This window comes from Channa argus, chromosome 1 (assembly GCF_033026475.1).
Source record: "Channa argus isolate prfri chromosome 1, Channa argus male v1.0, whole genome shotgun sequence".
NCBI classification, from domain to species: Eukaryota; Metazoa; Chordata; class Actinopteri; order Anabantiformes; family Channidae; genus Channa; species Channa argus.
Window position 1 is genome coordinate 35,352,467 of NC_090197.1, and position 18,111 is coordinate 35,370,577.

At 37.0% G+C, this 18,111-nt stretch overlaps 2 protein-coding genes across 6 annotated transcripts in view; both read left to right on the forward strand.

The window, feature by feature from the left end:
• Window positions 1-1,188: 1,188 nt before the first annotated feature.
• On the forward strand, window positions 1,189-3,356 carry LOC137132892 (zinc finger protein Gfi-1b-like). 2 transcript variants are annotated; one of them, XR_010915188.1, is made up of 3 exons: window positions 1,189-1,467; window positions 1,847-1,917; window positions 2,295-3,356. XR_010915188.1 is itself a non-coding variant. In XM_067515912.1 (2 exons), exons 1-2 carry the CDS (start codon window positions 1,284-1,286, stop codon window positions 3,260-3,262), a joined length of 1,152 nt encoding a protein of 383 aa, XP_067372013.1. In that variant the 5' UTR covers window positions 1,190-1,283; the 3' UTR covers window positions 3,263-3,356. The 2 variants fall into 2 exon arrangements, 1 of the variants encoding a protein (XP_067372013.1); XM_067515912.1 differs by lacking the exon at window positions 1,847-1,917 and having other exon boundaries at window positions 1,190-1,467.
• A 3,978-nt stretch (window positions 3,357-7,334) lies between these two features.
• The window catches only part of LOC137132935 (equilibrative nucleoside transporter 1-like), a 34,070-nt gene continuing 23,293 nt past the window's right edge, over window positions 7,335-18,111 (forward strand). Inside the window, exon 1 of one of the 4 annotated variants that reach the window (XM_067515989.1) lies at window positions 7,335-7,463. The gene's annotated coding sequence lies outside the window, so the exon portion shown is untranslated. Of the gene's footprint in view, window positions 7,464-8,629; window positions 8,782-18,111 lie in introns of those variants that run through there. The other 3 variants (XM_067515982.1, XM_067515997.1, XM_067516013.1) reach the window with 3 other exon arrangements.

Sequence of the window (18,111 nt, forward strand, 5' to 3'; positions counted from 1 at the left end):
AGCATGAAGTTCCCATGGTTATCGGCCATGAAACATAGATACTTTGTAACAATAGGTCCATCATGAAAACAAACCAAAAAAAGAATAAACCAATGGATCCCGCTAATTTTTGGAGTGCAATGCACTTTATGTAGTCTTATAATCAGTTTTTTCTCAGTCAGTTTCTTTTGCACTCTTTATTATTTGTTTGTGCCCTTATGTACCTGCTGCAGATGGAGATGCACTGTGCCAGGTACAGCTCACATCATGATTGTCCTTTCATCTCCTTTGAGCCAAAAGTGGGACAGATGGTCAAGTGGGTGGATGAGAACACAGGAAGCACTGGGGACAGGTCACGACTCAGGATCCTCATAAAAAGGCCTGATGTCATTCTACTGGCTTTTTACACTGACCTCCTGTTATGGAAATAGTCTGATTTTTAGTTTCACTCAGTTTATACACCCAGGAGTGCTGTAAGTCAAGGTAAAGGTTATGTTTAAATGAACATTTCTGCATTGGTGAAAATGTATTGACTGAATAAGAACATGTTTATGAATCTGCATTTACGCAAACAACAGGGCAACAACCTCTTTACAACGGCTTTGATACCAGACTGAAACTCCTGTATACTTCTCCACAATAGGTAATTGTCTTTGCACCTGTTTTCTTTACTAAAGTGCATGATAGAATTTAAACACATTAATCATTTGTAAAAATGTCATCTTTGTTATATAGTAATGTACCGAACAATACATACAACTAAGGCTGAATTGGTCAGTTGGCAGAAAACAGTAATAAAAAGAAATAGTTGCCAGTAATATATAAATAACAATCACCAGAATAACCCACATGAAATAAAAAATAATCAATCATTTCAGTACAATAGTAAAATGCTACTTATGCATTATGCATGCACAACATTCTAATAATATGATAAATAATCCTAAATAATCTTAAGAGTTTCCCTTTAAACATAGAAGCATATTGACTTATTTGCCTTTACGTACTTTTACTTGAATAACATTTTCAATACCAGCCTTTTGCTTGTGTTATTTTTACAGTTTGGTATTATTAATTTTACTTAGGTCAATGATCTGAAGACCTCATCCCTGTTTATTAAAGGTAATGACACATTTCCTCTTGTGGATGTAGCTGCTGTCCATCACCTGCAGGGGGCAGCAGGTATCTGACACGCGCACTAAGGTTAGTTTATTGCTACTTCCTTAGCTGGTTAGCTAATACCAGAGGGGGCTGACTGTTAAACTTCTTTTTGGACTATATTTATATAAACGCGTATTTTAAAAATGTCAACTCCGCTGCTTTTCAGGGCGTTTGTAAACGAGAAGCTGACTGCTGCTGTCGACGAAATATTTCAGGTGTTTAAGAGCACAATTTCAAAATATGAAGAAGAAGCCTCCAGCTCCAAGCAGGAGATTGAACGGCTCAGAGGTCTGCTGCAGGAGTTCGTGTCAAACCAGAAAACTGCAGGTGTGTGCATATATTTCTTTTCTTTCTTTCTTTCTTTCTTTTTTTTTTTTTTTGTTTTGTTAAGTGAGCCTTGTCATCTGTAAAGTTTGTGCTCGTCTTCTGCAATGTTAACCTTGGTGGCATTCAGCAATTTATGGAGAAACTACAATTTAAAATGTTTATTTGTGTCGGATAAAATATCTAGGCGGAATTACATTTAACGTTACAATGAGCATTATGCAAATAGTTAATCGACTGATTGTAACACTGTGAAACTTACATATAGTAAACTCTGGGCATTTTTATGTCTGTTATTGTACAGTATTTATAAGCAATATAACTTCTTCTATTAAGAGCAATTTTATGTTATTACCACTGTTTTACTATTAATTTATCAAAGTGCCCACAGTTTCCATTTATGAGCGTCTACAGGAATAAATACATCAGAACAATGATGCCAAGTACCTTTACGTAAGTACTTATGTAAAACTTTGAGGTACTTGTGTAGTTGAGAGCTGTAGTGATATATTAAACATGTATGTTTACAAAGGAAATGTAAAGTATTTTTCTGTATTAAAATCCAAACTAGTCTGTTTGCCAGTCATTTAATGCGATATTAATATTTTTAAAAAAATTGCCAATCAGTTAGTAAATATTTTACCATAATTCAATAATTGTCATTTTAACAATCAATATGTACAGTAAATGGACTATGTCTGTTTAAATAAAACAAGACAGTTAAGGACAGGATGTAGGACGCTATAAAATATTTCACAATTTTCTGGCTTTTCATAAACATGTAACTGACGTAGAAGTTTTAAGTTCTATTTTCTTTTTCTTTTTTTCAGAGGCCTGTCAGTCATTCATCTGTAAAGCCGAAACTCCCCCTCAGCAGTACCACAGTGAGCTGGAGCTCTGCCTCAGTATAGATCAGAGGGACCCAGAGTCTCAACATATTAAAAAGGAAGACATTGAAGAGTTTAAAGATGCTAATGCCTTGTATCCAACTTGTTTACCTGTCTGGGAGAATAATGAGCAGAATGACTTAAAATCCACTTTGCTACCTCAGACTCAAAACTGTGAAATGGAGGAGCAATTTCAAGAGTTGCAGAAAACCAAAACTCTACAGTTTGTGCTACCTGGCACTTCATCTCTATCTTTAGAAACTCACATCCAAAGTAAAAGGGTCCAAGATGGTAGAAAAAGTGAAAGACCTCCTGAATATTATTCATCAAATCAGACACAAACAGAACAACAACGGCGTTCCTTAATGACTTCCAGAGAGTCCAGTGAGCTCTCTCAGTTCAATGTAATTGCACCGAACCATTATTGCCACTTGTGTGACAAATCTTTTTCCTCTAATCATCACTTGATAAATCATGCTTTCCGCATGCATTCAAAGTACCCAGCTGTCCTGTGTGCTGTGTGTGGAAAAACCTTAGAGTCCACTGATAGTCTTAATGTACACCTTAAATCACACAAGAGCTCAAAATGTTGTCATGTGTGTGGTAAGTACTACAAAAACACCACCTCCCTGACTGATCACATTGCCAGCCACACTGGGGCGAAACTGCATTGCTGTCATGTCTGTGGGAAAGGGTGCAGGCGAAAAGGCGATTTGAAGATACATATGAGGATTCACACGGGTGAGAAGCCGTTCTGCTGCTCATACTGTCATAAAAACTTCACCCACAGTGGACATCTAAAAAAGCACATAAGGAGCCACACAGGAGAGAGGCCACACCGGTGTGAAGTTTGTGGCAGAGGATTTCTACAGAGTACGCACCTAAAATACCACTTAGGGACTCATCGTTAGAAATACGTTTTTCATCTACCATGGTCTTTATTTTTTTGACTGTAGTGACTGAATATGATTTTGAATGTGATAAAATAAAACATCTTGTATCTTAGTTTACATTTCAGTGTTTATAGAGTTGTCTGTCTGGTGGGGGTTGGATCATTCATTGCATTACTTGCTGATTAGTTTTTCAAGAATTACACTGATTATACAACATAAACCTCACTAACAATGATGCAAACATGCTGGAAATTTTATCACCTTTTTAGTCTGAAAGGGCTTTAAGAACATATTGTCGTGGGAAGATTTATGCAACATTTCTGAGAACCGTAAGAAGTTATAATGTGAAATATGTTGGGATGTTAAATGTCCCAAACTTACAATAGGGTTCATAACAAATGCTGTGATGTTTACTTTGGTAAAAGTACTGAACACCAAGATTCTGGCAGAATGTCTTCATTCCTGAAGACTGATGCATCTCTTTGGTAAGTATTGCACAATAACATCTAGCTGAAACACAGTGATCAAAAAAATATGTCTTCCCCATTCAACAACAACACCATCTGGAAGAGAATAAAATGGAAGAAAAAAAATCTGTCCTTATTGAGCCATTTTGTATTTTATGTCACCTCCTTGAACATTCCTAAGAGGATACTTTACTTCCCTCATCATTGAGCAATAAGGGGAGAAAATGTGTAATGCTGTTTATTTAGTTTTTTCTATTACCTATTTTTGGTCTAAGAACCCTTTCACTTAACCAGCAGGTGGCACTGCAAGAGCCTGCATGTAGTTTCTGTTCAGCAAGTCATTGAGGGTTCCTTTAGTCTAAACAGCAACAACAAGTACTACCACAAACTACTTTTTCCCTTGAGTTTAAAATAATTTTTTAAAGTATAGTTTTTGTCTTTTACTAGTTGTATCACAGACCTCAAGAGTCAAAAATTTATTTAAGGTAGTAAGCTAGTAACAAAGTGGAATACATTTTTATCATGACATGTGACACTTTTTGAACCATCCAATTCCAGGTTACATGCATCCAAGTGAAGACTCTTGAGAGGAAAAACCTTATTTAATTCAATTCCATTTTGAAAAATCCACCACAACCTTTTTCCGTTTAGTCCAAAGCTCCCTTCACATGCATGTCCATTGTTGTTCAAAGATTCTATTTCAACTGCTAATTACATAACTACTGATAGAAAAGTAGTTGAAATATTCAATTTAAACTGTCTGCAGATTTAATGCTGTTTCTCCATCACTCTCTGGTCAAATCAAAGGTCCACGAATTCCTAAAAAGCTCGACTCGGATCACTCCCTGGTAGCCTCAAATCTCACACAGGACAGGAGCTCATTCAGGAATCTCCATGTTTTGGAAGCTGCTTCAGTCCATTCAGATTTTAGGTCAGAAAGCTAAAGAGCTAATCAGGCCTCAGTGACCCTCAAACCTAAAACCAACTACTCTAATCTGGTTATGCAACCACCGCCAAAGACATAGGATCACCAGCAAGCACCCCTGGATTCTTTTCAACATTTTCCCACCTGTCAGCTTAAGTCTGGCCTTAACGGGGAAGGAAATCTAAACAGAAGTTCTGCAAAAGCCCAGAATGTCGGTACATTATAGACTACTCTTCTTCTTCATATGGCTACTTGAGCTAATTTACCCACACACACCCCACCCCAAACAAGAAGAAAAAGTTGGCAAGAGGTTAATCTGTGAAGTAAAATTGTGAGAAACGTATTCATGGGAAAAGAAGGAAATTTCTTTATGTGGGTCACACTCCATCCCATAGATTAACACAGAAGAACAATTGTTACATTTGCTGTTTTTCTCTACATGGTCATCTGGTTTGTACAAAAAGTGAAATATTGCACCCAAACAAACACATTTTACTTTGATCCAAATGTGGTTTTCGCTGCCGCCTCACAGTTACGAGGTTGCGAGTTGCATGTTATGTATGTCTCTCTGTGTTCCCCCCCTACTGGTGACCTGTCCAGTGTGTACCCCACCACTCAACCTGTGTCAGCTGGCATAGGCTCCAGCTCCCCTACAACACTACGTAGGATAAGTGGTTACAGATAATAGATGATCACAATCATCGGGATTTTCACTTAAGCTTCCACTGCATAATTTGGTCATTGAGTCGCTACCTAAATTCTCAATTGTAAAATAACCAGTGACAAAGTCTATTTACTCTTCCAGAGTTATAGAGTTATCTAGAGTATATCTAGAGTTGGAATCACAAGTGTAAAATGCGCAGTGTCAGAGCAGATGAACACGTCCAGTGTAAGATATTCACTGGGAAAAGTACTCTAGAAAGCCGTACCAACCTCTGCCTGATAAGGGTGTTGGTTTAAAAACATATGTTAGACAGTCTCCATTATACTGGGTGAGATACATGGTGTTGAGGCTGAGCTCTATGCACGCACATTACCCACAATGTGCTATGAGAAACAGAATTAGTAGATTGATAAAGGGATCAATAAAATATTATTTCTTAGGTACTTAGGAGATATTATCATTAATACAGTGATACTGTTTTGTCATCGATACTATATTTACCAAAATAAAACATATACTAATTATGCTTTAATATAAGATTTTAAGATAATCATGAACTAATGGATGACCATGCTTATCTTTGTGTAGACTGATAAGGAGATGCATTAAAGTAGAGACTAAACCACAGACATGAAAAAAGACAAACATTATTGATACATTTATTTTTTAAAAGTCAAGTTGACTTATTTTACATTGTATACATACTGTAAATACATACATTTATACCTAAATACATACATTTATTAAGACATGAATACATTGTTGTTGTTGTTGTTTTGACCAAAATGAAACATTCATTAAATGGAGTAAAGTAGAAAATTGAAAATCGTGTTGTAAAAAAAAAAAAAGCACTGTATTGGGAGTAAGTATAAAACTAATTTAGAATAAAAACTGTTGGAGTTAATCTTGATTAACACTTATATTGTAAATAAATGAAGTCGAGCGGGAACATAAGTTCACTGCTTAAGTGTTGCATGAACACTACTAAATTAACTATGTAACCCAGTTAAGTCTCTGCAGGATTGTGCAAGCGTTACGTCTTTGAGGGGAATCCAAATGTAGGTGTGGATGGAGGGGATCCCAGATAGAATGGGGACATCTGACAGGATTGTCTTCATGGGTTGGATTTGGCATAAGGGAAAGTAGTAAACATCCTCCAGAGAGTCAACCCACACACATACACGCGCACACACACCAACAATTTGGGGCAATGGAATTGATCTATTGGACACACCAGGAGTGAGTACACTTATTTTAGTCTTGTTTTTATTATTTTGCCCCATCTTTTCAAATGTGGGAGTCAGTGGAGACACTGTCAGACAGGAATGAGAATACTCCATTTAATTATATTCCTGCAGTAGAAGTTTTAAATCCATGGTGTAAACTCAAAGACAGTTTGTTTTGTGGAAAACCTTGAGGAAGGCCAGATGATACATTTGCCTTATTGTTTACTTTCTATTGCTATTCCAAATATAACTCAGACACTGGACCTTTAATGCAGTGAGGGATCCGGCTATTAAAAGCAGAGAGAATGGATGACATTGCTGCTGCTGCTGTTGTTGTTTAAGATGCAGAAGTATTGCCAACATACTTGTTTCCTCACATACCACCACAGACAATTGTACTTTACACATCTGATGATTGGCTCTAGTGAAGCTACAGTGTATGTGAATGATTTTTACCAGAACTATTGCTAAAACATGGATTCTGTTAATTTGTTCTCTTTGTTCTGATCAATTGGTTGATTGTGACGCTCCCACTTCTTAATCGGATTCAATGTCCTCATTGTCAGACATCACTCATGGACTTCAAAGTAGAGCCTACACCTGTCTGTGCTGACCTGGCATCTGTCAAGATATGCTCTTCTTGTTTCACACATCAGCGTTTTATTGTTAGGTGACCTCTAGAAGCTACAGTTAATGTAGTGACAGTCGATAACAGTGACAAAGTCCTCTGATTAGGACAGAGCAGGGTACAAAAACCGAGCAGACTATCAGAAACCGGTGAGCAGTTCAACAGAGAAAAAAAAAATCCCTGGGAACTCTGAGATTGGACAGCACAAAAGACAAACTGGTACGGGGTGTGTGTGAGGAGTGGCTGTCAGTACTGAACAGACTATTGACAACAGGATTTAGGTGGCAGAGTGTGGCACAGCTGATCAAGGTGAGTGTGTCATGGGGATTAAACACTGGGAGAAATACAAAATCAGCATAACTATTTCAAAATTGCGTGATTATTATTGAAGCCAATAATAATACAATAATAATACAACAATAATATAACCATAATCGTGTGTTTCTTATTTGTGCCATAACGATGGTTGTTCCCCTGCTGCTGGTGTTGTTTGAGATTAGGGACAAACAACAGCATTTAGAAACTCGGCTGCAGTTACAAATGATTTGTTTGTTAGTTGTTAGTTGGTTTTTTGCTCTTTGGTTGATCAGTTCATGGAACCACTTGTAGTGCTGCTCCCCCGTCCTGATTAGCCATTATATTTGGGTGTGCAGAGTTGTATGGTCTCTACTGTAGGCTTGTGCTGATGATTGGCTTTTGCCTGGAAAAAAACATTTTTATTCACAATTGTTCACTTTTTTGTTATTTGCACATGGAAATTTTTACCCTTTTGGCATCTAAAGAGCCTCTTTGTCACTTTGTCTGTGGGTGGCCACTTTTGAATGGAACTGCTTGCAACATATCTATCAACTCACAAACATCCAGTCTACTGGTGACCTGTAATTGTTTTTCTTACAGTTTCCACTCTTGCAATCCAACATCTGCTAATAAAGCATAACCAAACCTTTCTTTTGTAAGATTACTGCACTAGCAGCAATGGTGGTTTTGTCAACAGAAACCAGAGCATGCAACAGGATGTGTTTCCTTATCAACATTTAGTTGAAACCACTGTGTTTCAAGCTTTTAGAGCCTAATTTTTAAAAGTGGGATATTGCAGGATGCCACTGGAGGTGGTAAACAGATGTTTGTGATACCTGTAGATGGGTGGTGTGAAACAATGCAGGGTGCCATTTGTTGCATCAGGATCAATATAGCTACACATCTCCTGAATTGATTGCAATCTCATCTCCACTGACTGGCATTAGTAGTAGTCTACACGACAAAGTGAGTAGTTGTATGAATAAAAAGCTTTTGACTCTGTAAGTCCCTCTGCTCTCTCTCTTTTTCTCTCTCTCTCTCTCTCTGACCTAGTATTTGGCTTTGGAGTGTGACGCAAAGGATTATAATCGGGTCCTGTGTTTGTAAAAGTCCAAAGTAACCAGCTGAACTGCTGTTTGTGGGAATCTACTCTAGTCCGATAGACCCCTGCATGCCTCCCTCCCCTGCAGCCCCCGCAGCCTGTCTCTGTGTGCCAAGCACATCAATGCGGAGCACTGAGTTTTTGCTGCATAATGACACGAGAGAAAAAAACGCTGTTTCCTGAACATGCTGCTGCAGTGTGAGAGCATCGCAGGCCGTTTCTAAGAAGGTACGTGTGTATTTCTCAAGTGTCAACCGGCGATCCAAGTAAAAGATGGTATTCAGACTGCTGAATAAACCTGACAAAAATATGAGCCCGCCTCGGGGGAGGGTGCATGGGATGCGCACAAAGTGCACGCTTTTCTGGCAACTCAGATAATGCAGATGTTTCGTGCATATCTGATTCTGGGGGATCTGGGGGAGCTCAAGCAGAGATATAGACAAAGTCAAAGGGAGCATCATTACAAATGCACACAGTAGCCTGCTGAAAGCCAGCCAGTCCTATGCCTGATATTCAATATCAACATTGACAGATTCTGACACAAGGGGCCAACCACAAGTAAAAGCCCCACACCCCTTTAAGTTGGTCATAGTTTTGTCTACCTTTGTAGTTGTTTATGATCGTTTCACATTTTTTGTTGTGATTTTTTGGGTACTTCTTTTGAAAGGTAGTGGTAGTTTTGTGAATTTCTGTTGTCATTGGCATTTGTAATACTTTGGCATCTTTTTATACCTGTTTGATTGAATTTACAACAAGGGCACTGTCCTCACTAGATCCATTCAATTATCCACCAGGGAGGGAGGGTATGCTGGGGCCTAAATAAGATTTGAAATACCTTTCTATAATCATGTTCTATTGCATGTTTTGATAGCTGCAGAGGAAGTTAAAAACTGACCTTGCTTGATGTGGGCTATAGGTTGAGACTTGTACACAGTCTGAGTCAAAGCCTCACAGCATGTGACAGTATGAGATGCTCTACATTCTCTTCAAACACTTACACACTCCACAGCATAAAAGAGTTCTGAGAACAGATCCCACTGAGCCAAAAACTACAACTGGATTATGTAAACAATCAGTAGTATGTTCAATGCCCACATGTACACACACAAGAACGGCCCTCTCCCCAGTATGCTTGATATATTGTTGATGTAGTGTGTTGAATAACTGTCTAAACTGCTTGGTTATCAGTGGTGCTGGGGCCTTGAGAAAGCAACTCCTCTCACAGTGATAAACTCCTCTTTTCATGTCAGTTTTCACCTGCAGTGAGCAGAGTTATGCAAAGAGGAGAAAGTTAGAGATGCACAGCTCGGGTTCAAGAAGCAGCAGTTGGTTAAAACACCAGAAAGTCAATAATCCAGTATTTTGATTAATAGAAGAAAGAAATGTGTTTCCAGATTGTGGATTTGCATCATTTCTCTCTCTTAAATAATATACCCACAACTCACCAGAACACCCTTTCAACTGTCCTTGCTTTATTTTGTTTATTGTGAGTTTACATTATGTGTACTGTTTAACTAGTTTAACAGTGCATATGATTTATATTGGGAAAGTATTGCAGATGACAATGGACTTTAAGTTAAAATGTCAACATGTATGTTTCAAAACAACCGAGGCAGAGATATTCTGACTTTGGGTAGATAATTATTAGAAAATGAGCATCTGGGCACAAAGAAGGAAAGGGCACCTTACCATTTCTTTTTGCTCATTCTTGTGGTAAATATGCATTTGTTTTTCTATGTTTTCTGTCTGTTTGTGTGTGTGTGTGTGTGTGTGTGTGTGTATGTGTATGTTTGGTCATTTGATTCTTGTTTGTTTTTTGTCATACTGCACTTTGGCTAGTTTCAGGTAATTTTTCATCATTTTTAATCGATTTTGTGGTCATTTTGTCTCTGCAAGCTGAGCTCTTTCTAACAATAAGCAATAACTTAACAGGCGAATACGCCGCCTTTTACCTGTTGGCCTGTGCCCAGTAGGCCTGTTAAATAATTAATCCATGATATCCATGATTTTAGTCATTATATGGTCTCAAAATTTCTAATATGAAACTAGCAGTGGTTTATTTTCATTAGGCTCTCCCTCTCATGTCTTTCCAACCTCCAAACCTCCAGTTTGTGGTACAATTTTTGCTATAAATGTAACATCTCAGGGTCATAGCCAAACTCCCAGAGGCAAAAGGACATTACAAAGTCCCCTTAGTCACTTACTGTGAAAAATAAAAAGGGTAAGTTAATCAGTTAACTAACAGCTTTGTGTAGGGGCCTTTTCAAGAACCAGGAATGAAAAAAACAAAGAAAGGCTGAGGCTACAGGCTAAAGGTTGGACATGTCTTATGTGAGTGCCTTTGATAATTTATGAAAACTCCCGATAACCTTGTAATCTGCCTTTATTACCATCTTACTCTTATCTCCATTCTACTGTACTTTTTTGCCACACAACACCCAACATTTTTCCAACATGTCCACAAGGATCTTATGTCCTTAGACATGAAAAGTACATGACTATATTTAGAAATGTATATCTGAAAACCAGACAGGGAGCATGTAGCAGGGTAATATGATGCAGTGGATAAAGCAGGTGGCCAAGGTTGGATCATTGAAAGCAAATGCCCTCCAGTGCACAAAGATTGGGAGTACTAATCACTCAGTGAGGGCAAAGTTAGAACAGGAAAGTAGACAAGAGGCTATAATTTATAGGGCCAAACCCACAAGATTTAATTAACTGTGATATAATGTATAAAACTGTTAACCTCCTCAATTGGCCAGAACCGCCAAACCTGATTTTTTTTTGCCACTGTGGACGAAAATGTTGTCAGGAAAACCCTTTGGTACAAATGGAAATGTGTCAGCAAATATTAAATGGATTGACTTTTGTACAGTAATAGGATAAGATAAAACATTATTGATTCCTGTGGAGGAACTTCAAATGTGATAGCAGCTGAGCAAAATAATCCAAAGGATGTAAAAATACAATATTGCCAGTGAAGTCTCTGAAAAGCAAATGTAGTGAAACCCATGCTATTTGGTAAAGTGTGTAGGTGGAAGAGCAAAGTTCAAACAGTGGTGGCAGAGGGACAACAGTGTAATCAAGGTAATAGGTGCCTTTAAGCTTTACAATCAGGCGATTAAGTCTGTAGTTAGTTGGTCTGTTTGGAGCAGTTTGTGGAATCTGGTGGCAGCAGAGACAAAGAAGCTGCTCAACACTCTGCAGGAGCCCAGGGGATGAATCCTAATGAGTTTAGCTGTAATGACACGTGCATCCTCAGAAGATTAAATTTCTTCTAATTCAGTGAAATGTTCACATCCTGTACTGGATTCAAAGTTTTTAAGATTCTTTGTTAACTATGAATTGATCGACTAATGGGTTTAGTAGTGACTTTAGCTTGCAGTGTGTGGTCAGTCTGTCTGTATCCAGGTGTTTGTTCACAGGATCATGTCTTATCACATGTAAACAAATCTGAGGCCTGTAAGATTGGGGGAGAACAGGAGAAAGGGTTGGAGCTTTTGCAGTATAGTTGTTTGAAGGAAAACACTAATGCTTAAATATTTAAAAAACAGTGCAGCAGTTACTGAGCATATGTGTTCAAACAGTAAGGCCAGATACAGGTCAGTTTAGTTTAAACACATGTGGAATGTGGTCTCATTATCTTTCCTTAAGTAAAAAAGCTTGGGTTTGCTTTTACATCTTTCATAAATCATCTTATTGTACACACCCATAAGAGTTGGTGTTGCTTTAGGGTCAGTTTGGCTTTTATTAACAAATCAAATAACACTGGAGAAATGACTAGTAACAGTATATGTGATAATAAAAGATTAGGGTTTAATGTTTTTGCAAACAGAGTCAAAGGTTAAGAAAGATATTTATCTGTAAGGGATGGGATTACATAACATCCCCATGTTGGCCCAGGGAAACTTCTAGGAATAATCAGAAACATATGCACCATTTTAAACTTCCAAGTATCACAAAATCACACAGTGAGCTGTCCAAACATAATGAAGTAAAGAGGTGTTTTAACACAGAAACAGAAGTACAATATTTAAAAATTACTCCAAATAAATATTATAAATGCTGCAAATCCTAGGTAACTTTATATCTAAATGTCTTTAGTGTCTTAACGTGTCTCTGCCTGGAACTGTTTCACACTTTCACAGATAATGGACATGTCTCTCAATTCTGTCTGCATGTATTTCATAGGACGCATAGAGCCAAGTTTATCTGTAAACTATATAATATGTATATATCTGGAAATATAGTTGTTTTTTATCACTGGGTCCCGATACACCCACATTAAGCAATAACAGACAGACAAGAACATTGATGTATTTGTCTTTGTTTTGATTTGATCGATTTATGGTGACCCTTTTCAGATGAAAGTGGATTTTATATCTAAAGCAGAACTGCCTTTTAAGTGTATGGAAGTGCAAAGCTACATTGCTAGAATATGCTTACTAAACAATGAAAACGTAATAGGGAACCTTTAAAGTATGAACTTTGCTGCCCTGTGACAGTAAAACAACCCAGCTAGCTGACTAAGCTGTGTTCAAGCTGTAGTCGGCTAAAAAACATAGCAGTCAAGTCTGGTTGAGTAATGTCCTCAACTAAACCACAACCATCGAAAATGTGCATGTCAGTTCATCTTTCTATGCATGTGTTCCTCAAAAAATGTTACAAGAGACTCTTATAATCGTAGATTAATTTCTTCTCTCATGTGCCATAGCTCAGAACAGCAACTTAGCTGTACAGACCTAAGTAAGAGAGCACAGGAGAAACACATATTAACAGTTTAACTCACTGATTGTTTCTGCATCAGTACAACAATACTTATCTCAGTCATGTACAGTAAAAATATGCAGTGTTCACCTTCAAGTTTTCCCTACTTTTAAAAGCTCCTTGAGTCATGGAAGACATAATGACACTCATACACTAGTTTGTTGCTCTCTGTGATTAGTAAAAGTATTTTGATATATAAAACAACAAAATGCTCCTTTGAGGTCTTACAGACACCCTCACACCACTTCAAGTTTTGTGGAGTCAAACACAATACATTTGCTCTGCAGCACCACTATCCGTCACAATCTCTAAGCCAACTTGATAGACATCACTCAACAAACTGTCAGGTAAACTAAACAGTAGTTAAAAAATAGATTTATGAAACATCCTGCTGCACAATGTTTAGCTACTTTATTTTTAAGTTTATTGTTATAAGTAAATAGTTACCACTGTCAGGCTTCCATGTGTAAACTGAGCCTTCACCTTTCATTGTGTTGTGCAATGACCCTGGAGCCAAACTAACACCAGCACTTTGACAACAAATCCTGTCTGAAATGCATTCATTGAACCCTAAAGAATTGTTACTTATACAAACAGGTTTACATGCTGATTGAATAGAAACGTTATTGTTATCGTGTTAATGTTGGGTATGGGCCCGTGTGTTTTGTTGGATTTCCAAGTGATGACAGTCTCTGGGTTTGTGGCTTGTCACACATTTCACATGCAACAATTTAATATGTGTGGCAGATGCACTTCGCTAAATCTTATTGGTCCAAACGCATCTGAGGAACCTACTGCTGCTAAATCTACTTTACCTCAGCCTGTAAATTTGCAGGGAACTTTAATCAAATAAAATAGCTTTCATAAAGAGCTTTTCTTAAGCCAGTGTGGTCTTGTGTGACCACCATGTGTTCAGATCTGCAATTCTTTGATCCTTTAAAAACTGAATATGATCATCTGAGCAAACTCCCAGAATTTGATTCATACAGTTCATCATTTCCAGCTAAGATTTCAAGTCAGAACAATAAATGTTTAGGTTTGGACAGGAAAAACTATCTTTCAACTCAGAGATGCTCTTAAAGCTGGTTTCCCCTGTGGTAATACCAGTGGCTCCAGGTTGATCCTTAAGGGCAGAAAATGGAGTTGAAAAAGCTAATGGTCAAATTCAACGATTTGTGCCACAGCTGTTTTGTTTATTTATTTATTTTTTATTTATGCTATTGGTGGGTCACAGGCAAGGTTATAATTTGTCCACTATGCTCTGTCCTTAATAAAAAAAATGATATTTCTATTTTTATGTCAACAATAACTAGAGTATTTATGGTTTTGATGGTTTGAACAGATGGCTTTTAAGGTCCAGAGAGTAAGCAAAGAAGTAAACAAGTGTAACCGGTTGCATATATTTGGGGCTTAATGAGCTGGCATCAGTAAGACTAGAAATGGAACTGATGCTATCTCACGTTGGGGTGTAGATAGAACAATAGAGTAACGGTAAATGGACATATCCACCCTGAGGAAAACATGGTAATGGCAGCACATCTGTATGATTATTTTCTTTGTCAGGACAGACCAACAGGTTGGCTGACAGTTTGTTGATAACGTAGTGGGTCAGGATGAGGTCTGATGAGGATGCTGTTTTAAAATGGTTAACAAGGACACAATCACAGGAGAGAGTACTTCCAAAGATCAAAACAAAATGTACACAGGTCCAGAAGTTTTTTTCACAGCTGAGAGCATCAACAGGAAATTCCTAAATTTATTCAATCGTCAATGTTATATGTGTGTGAACATACATGCACAAAGAAAACTTCTGATTTCTTGCATGCAACACTTGAAAACCTGAGCACTTTAGCTGTATGCCGACACTCTTTATGTATATGAAAACAAAGATTAAAAATGAGAAGAAAGATATTTATGATTGCATTACACACTCCAATAATAATCTTGCCATGACTTTTTTGTAAAACTGTATAAGATTTTGCAGCAGCTTATTTGAAAAACAGCAACAAAAGGACAAACCTTTTTTGTGTTACTGCCAAAACTAAATGAAGTTGTAATTGCTATCCAATAAACAGCTATCCAGTATCTGAGTGAAAATGATTTTACTTAACCACAACAATATGTAAGAAACAAAAACTTAATGGCTTTTGTGCATTCTTAAAATCCTGATCAAAGCGGATTTCAAATCTGTTCCTTTCTGTTTAAAAGGTTTTTAATCACCATTAAACTCTCCTGACCACTGTTTGATGCCCCCTTTATTTATTTCCCTATTTATCCATTTTTACAATGTCAGTGAATACAGTGAAATAAAAAATTGAAGAAACAGAGGCAAAGCACTTGTGGACAAGCAGCAGGAATGTGACAGAAGCCCATAGGTGATAACTTTAGTATATGCCAACAATTCAGTATGATCCAGAGAAATGTGGGTCTTTTTTTCTGTATTAGTGGAGGGTGCTGTCACTGCCGAGATGACTAAACCCAGTAAGGACTGAACTTAAACCAGTTGTCCTGTATAATTCTCTACCAAAGAGATGATTTCTGGAACAATACGTGAAAAAACTGCAGTAGTATTTCAGGATGTAGATGAATAAATGAAAAACTCATAGGTGATTTGCTTTTAGTTTACATAGTAGAGTTTGATGTACAATCACAAAAACTACTTATTGATTGGTCTGTCCTTAATATGAACACCCATTAAATGTCAAATATAATAGTGAATAGTAAGAGGCATTGTAGACTGCATATCTGATTTAAACCTTAAACTTTTTAACAATCAATAAACAAGTTACATTTGAAAAAAAAAACACAGCAACTTATGAATCATTGTGTATATCAGTAAATAACATCACTTACATCAGGAGAAATCACATGTTTTAAGCGCATCTTAAATTTTGTGAATGCTACTCAATCTGAGTGGTTACATCTGCAGTTACAAAACTTGTATCTCTTGTGCCCCTGGATATTAAAGGTCTAAGTTAAGTCAGCTCGTGATACTACCATGACTTGCAAAACATATGAAAGCTGTACAGCTTAATAGATGTTTCCTATGATAATACAATGTTTTGAAACATTCTCTGACTTTTTTAAATATACCATTATAAAGGCTTACAAATACTAAATAATTGCAGTAGATCCAGTTATCCTTATTCTCAGCTAATGTATATACAACTTTACAGCAACCAAAATAAGCATAGGATACAAACATACATTCGACATATGAAAACATTCTAACAAATCTATTAAAATACTAACCAAAGCCCATATTTTCACAATTCCTTTTTGCATTTAAAAAGGACTTAGCTGCAGACTGTCTTTGGAGTTTCTAAATTCAGTGTTTGTAAGTTTCAGGATTGCTAGCAAGGAGCGCTAAATAAAGAAGTGAAATTGTCCAAGGCCATAACTTCTTCATTCACTATGAAAACACGTGGTGTCACCGATTGGGGTGTGACTAAAAGAATTCAAAGTTTCAGCAGCTTCAGGCTGCATCAGTCCACGTGAGAAAACATGAGATTATCCTTGATCACCAACACTGTCTACACAACTGGATTCAACACTGTCATTGGGACAACACTGTTAGAACACATTTTAAATTCAAGCTCAACAGCACAGGAATGCAGAAATGAGTGGAATGCACACTAACACAATCCTCCTCCTCACATGCAGAACAGAATCTGAAGTCTTGAAACATGCATTAGTCCCAGATTCTTAAGTTCCCAATGATTAATAACCTGTCTGTCTTCTTTCATTTATGTCATATGAATAATCATCGGTGTTTGTCTTTTTAAACAAGAATGAGGTTATAGTGATAGAGAGATAATGAGTGATAGAGAGAACACAATAGAGTTATTGTTACTTACAAAGAACCTCAAAAAATAAGGAGAGATGCATCTCAGATTCATACAGCGATAAAACTTAATAGCAGTGGTAAGGATAATACATATAATAAATCTTTATTTAAATAGCGGATTTCATAAAATGTAATACAATGTGCTCCACAAAGCAAGGAAAAGGATAACCATAGAAAGTAGGAACTTTAAGACAAACTAAGACAAAAAGAAAACAACAAATCTAAGATAAACTTTAAATCAAATGAAATAAATTACAAATAGAATAACAGGTGAAATCTAAGATGACATTTCTGGTAAAAAATATATATATATTTTTAATTGTAAGAAAAGTGTTCATTCACAACTGTATTTGCCATTCATTTGGCAAAGCTGCTGCAATTTTTAGATAAGTGTGATGGAAAATCAAGTCATTTTACAATTAGCATTTTACCTAGTTGTAATGACAACTTGAACTCAGTGTACTTTTGAAGGATGTTTAAATGTCGTTCAAGCTTTGTCTCTTCTTCTCCTCAAAGGAGAAGAGGGTTGGGGGCAGTAGCCTGAGGGGGGAGAATGTTCAGGCCAGCAAAAGAGAGATATAAAACTAATGTGTGATGTAGGAAGCTTAGAACTGCATAGGACAGAGGCTTGAAACTCTGTTGATGTACTTCTCTCTAGCTAAATAATAAAACCCTTAAAGACATCCTGGATGTTGAAGCTTCTTTACTGATTACACTTGAGGTGTCTCAGACCAAATATTGTCATTTTTGCCATGACAATAAGTTTGCACCTATATGTTCACATGTTATCAACACTTATCAAAAAAAAAATCATAGATACAGTAATTCAGGATTCAGAAGATTAACTGGGTGAACAAGGTGAAGTCAACATACTAAAGTCTGATTTCCATTAGGGTGGAAAGGAATGTTAGATACAACCCACCACATGTAGCATTTCAGCACTA

What these genes read in the sequence shown, in the direction of transcription:
- LOC137132892 (XM_067515912.1), top strand. Translation starts at nt 1,284, where the DNA reads ATGTCAACTCCGCTGCTTTTCAGGGCGTTTGTAAACGAGAAGCTGACT. An exon ending in GTCAAACCAGAAAACTGCAG is followed by an intron (nt 1,468 to 2,294) that starts GTGTGTGCATAT and finishes TCTTTTTTTCAG; the next exon opens with AGGCCTGTCAGTCATTCATC.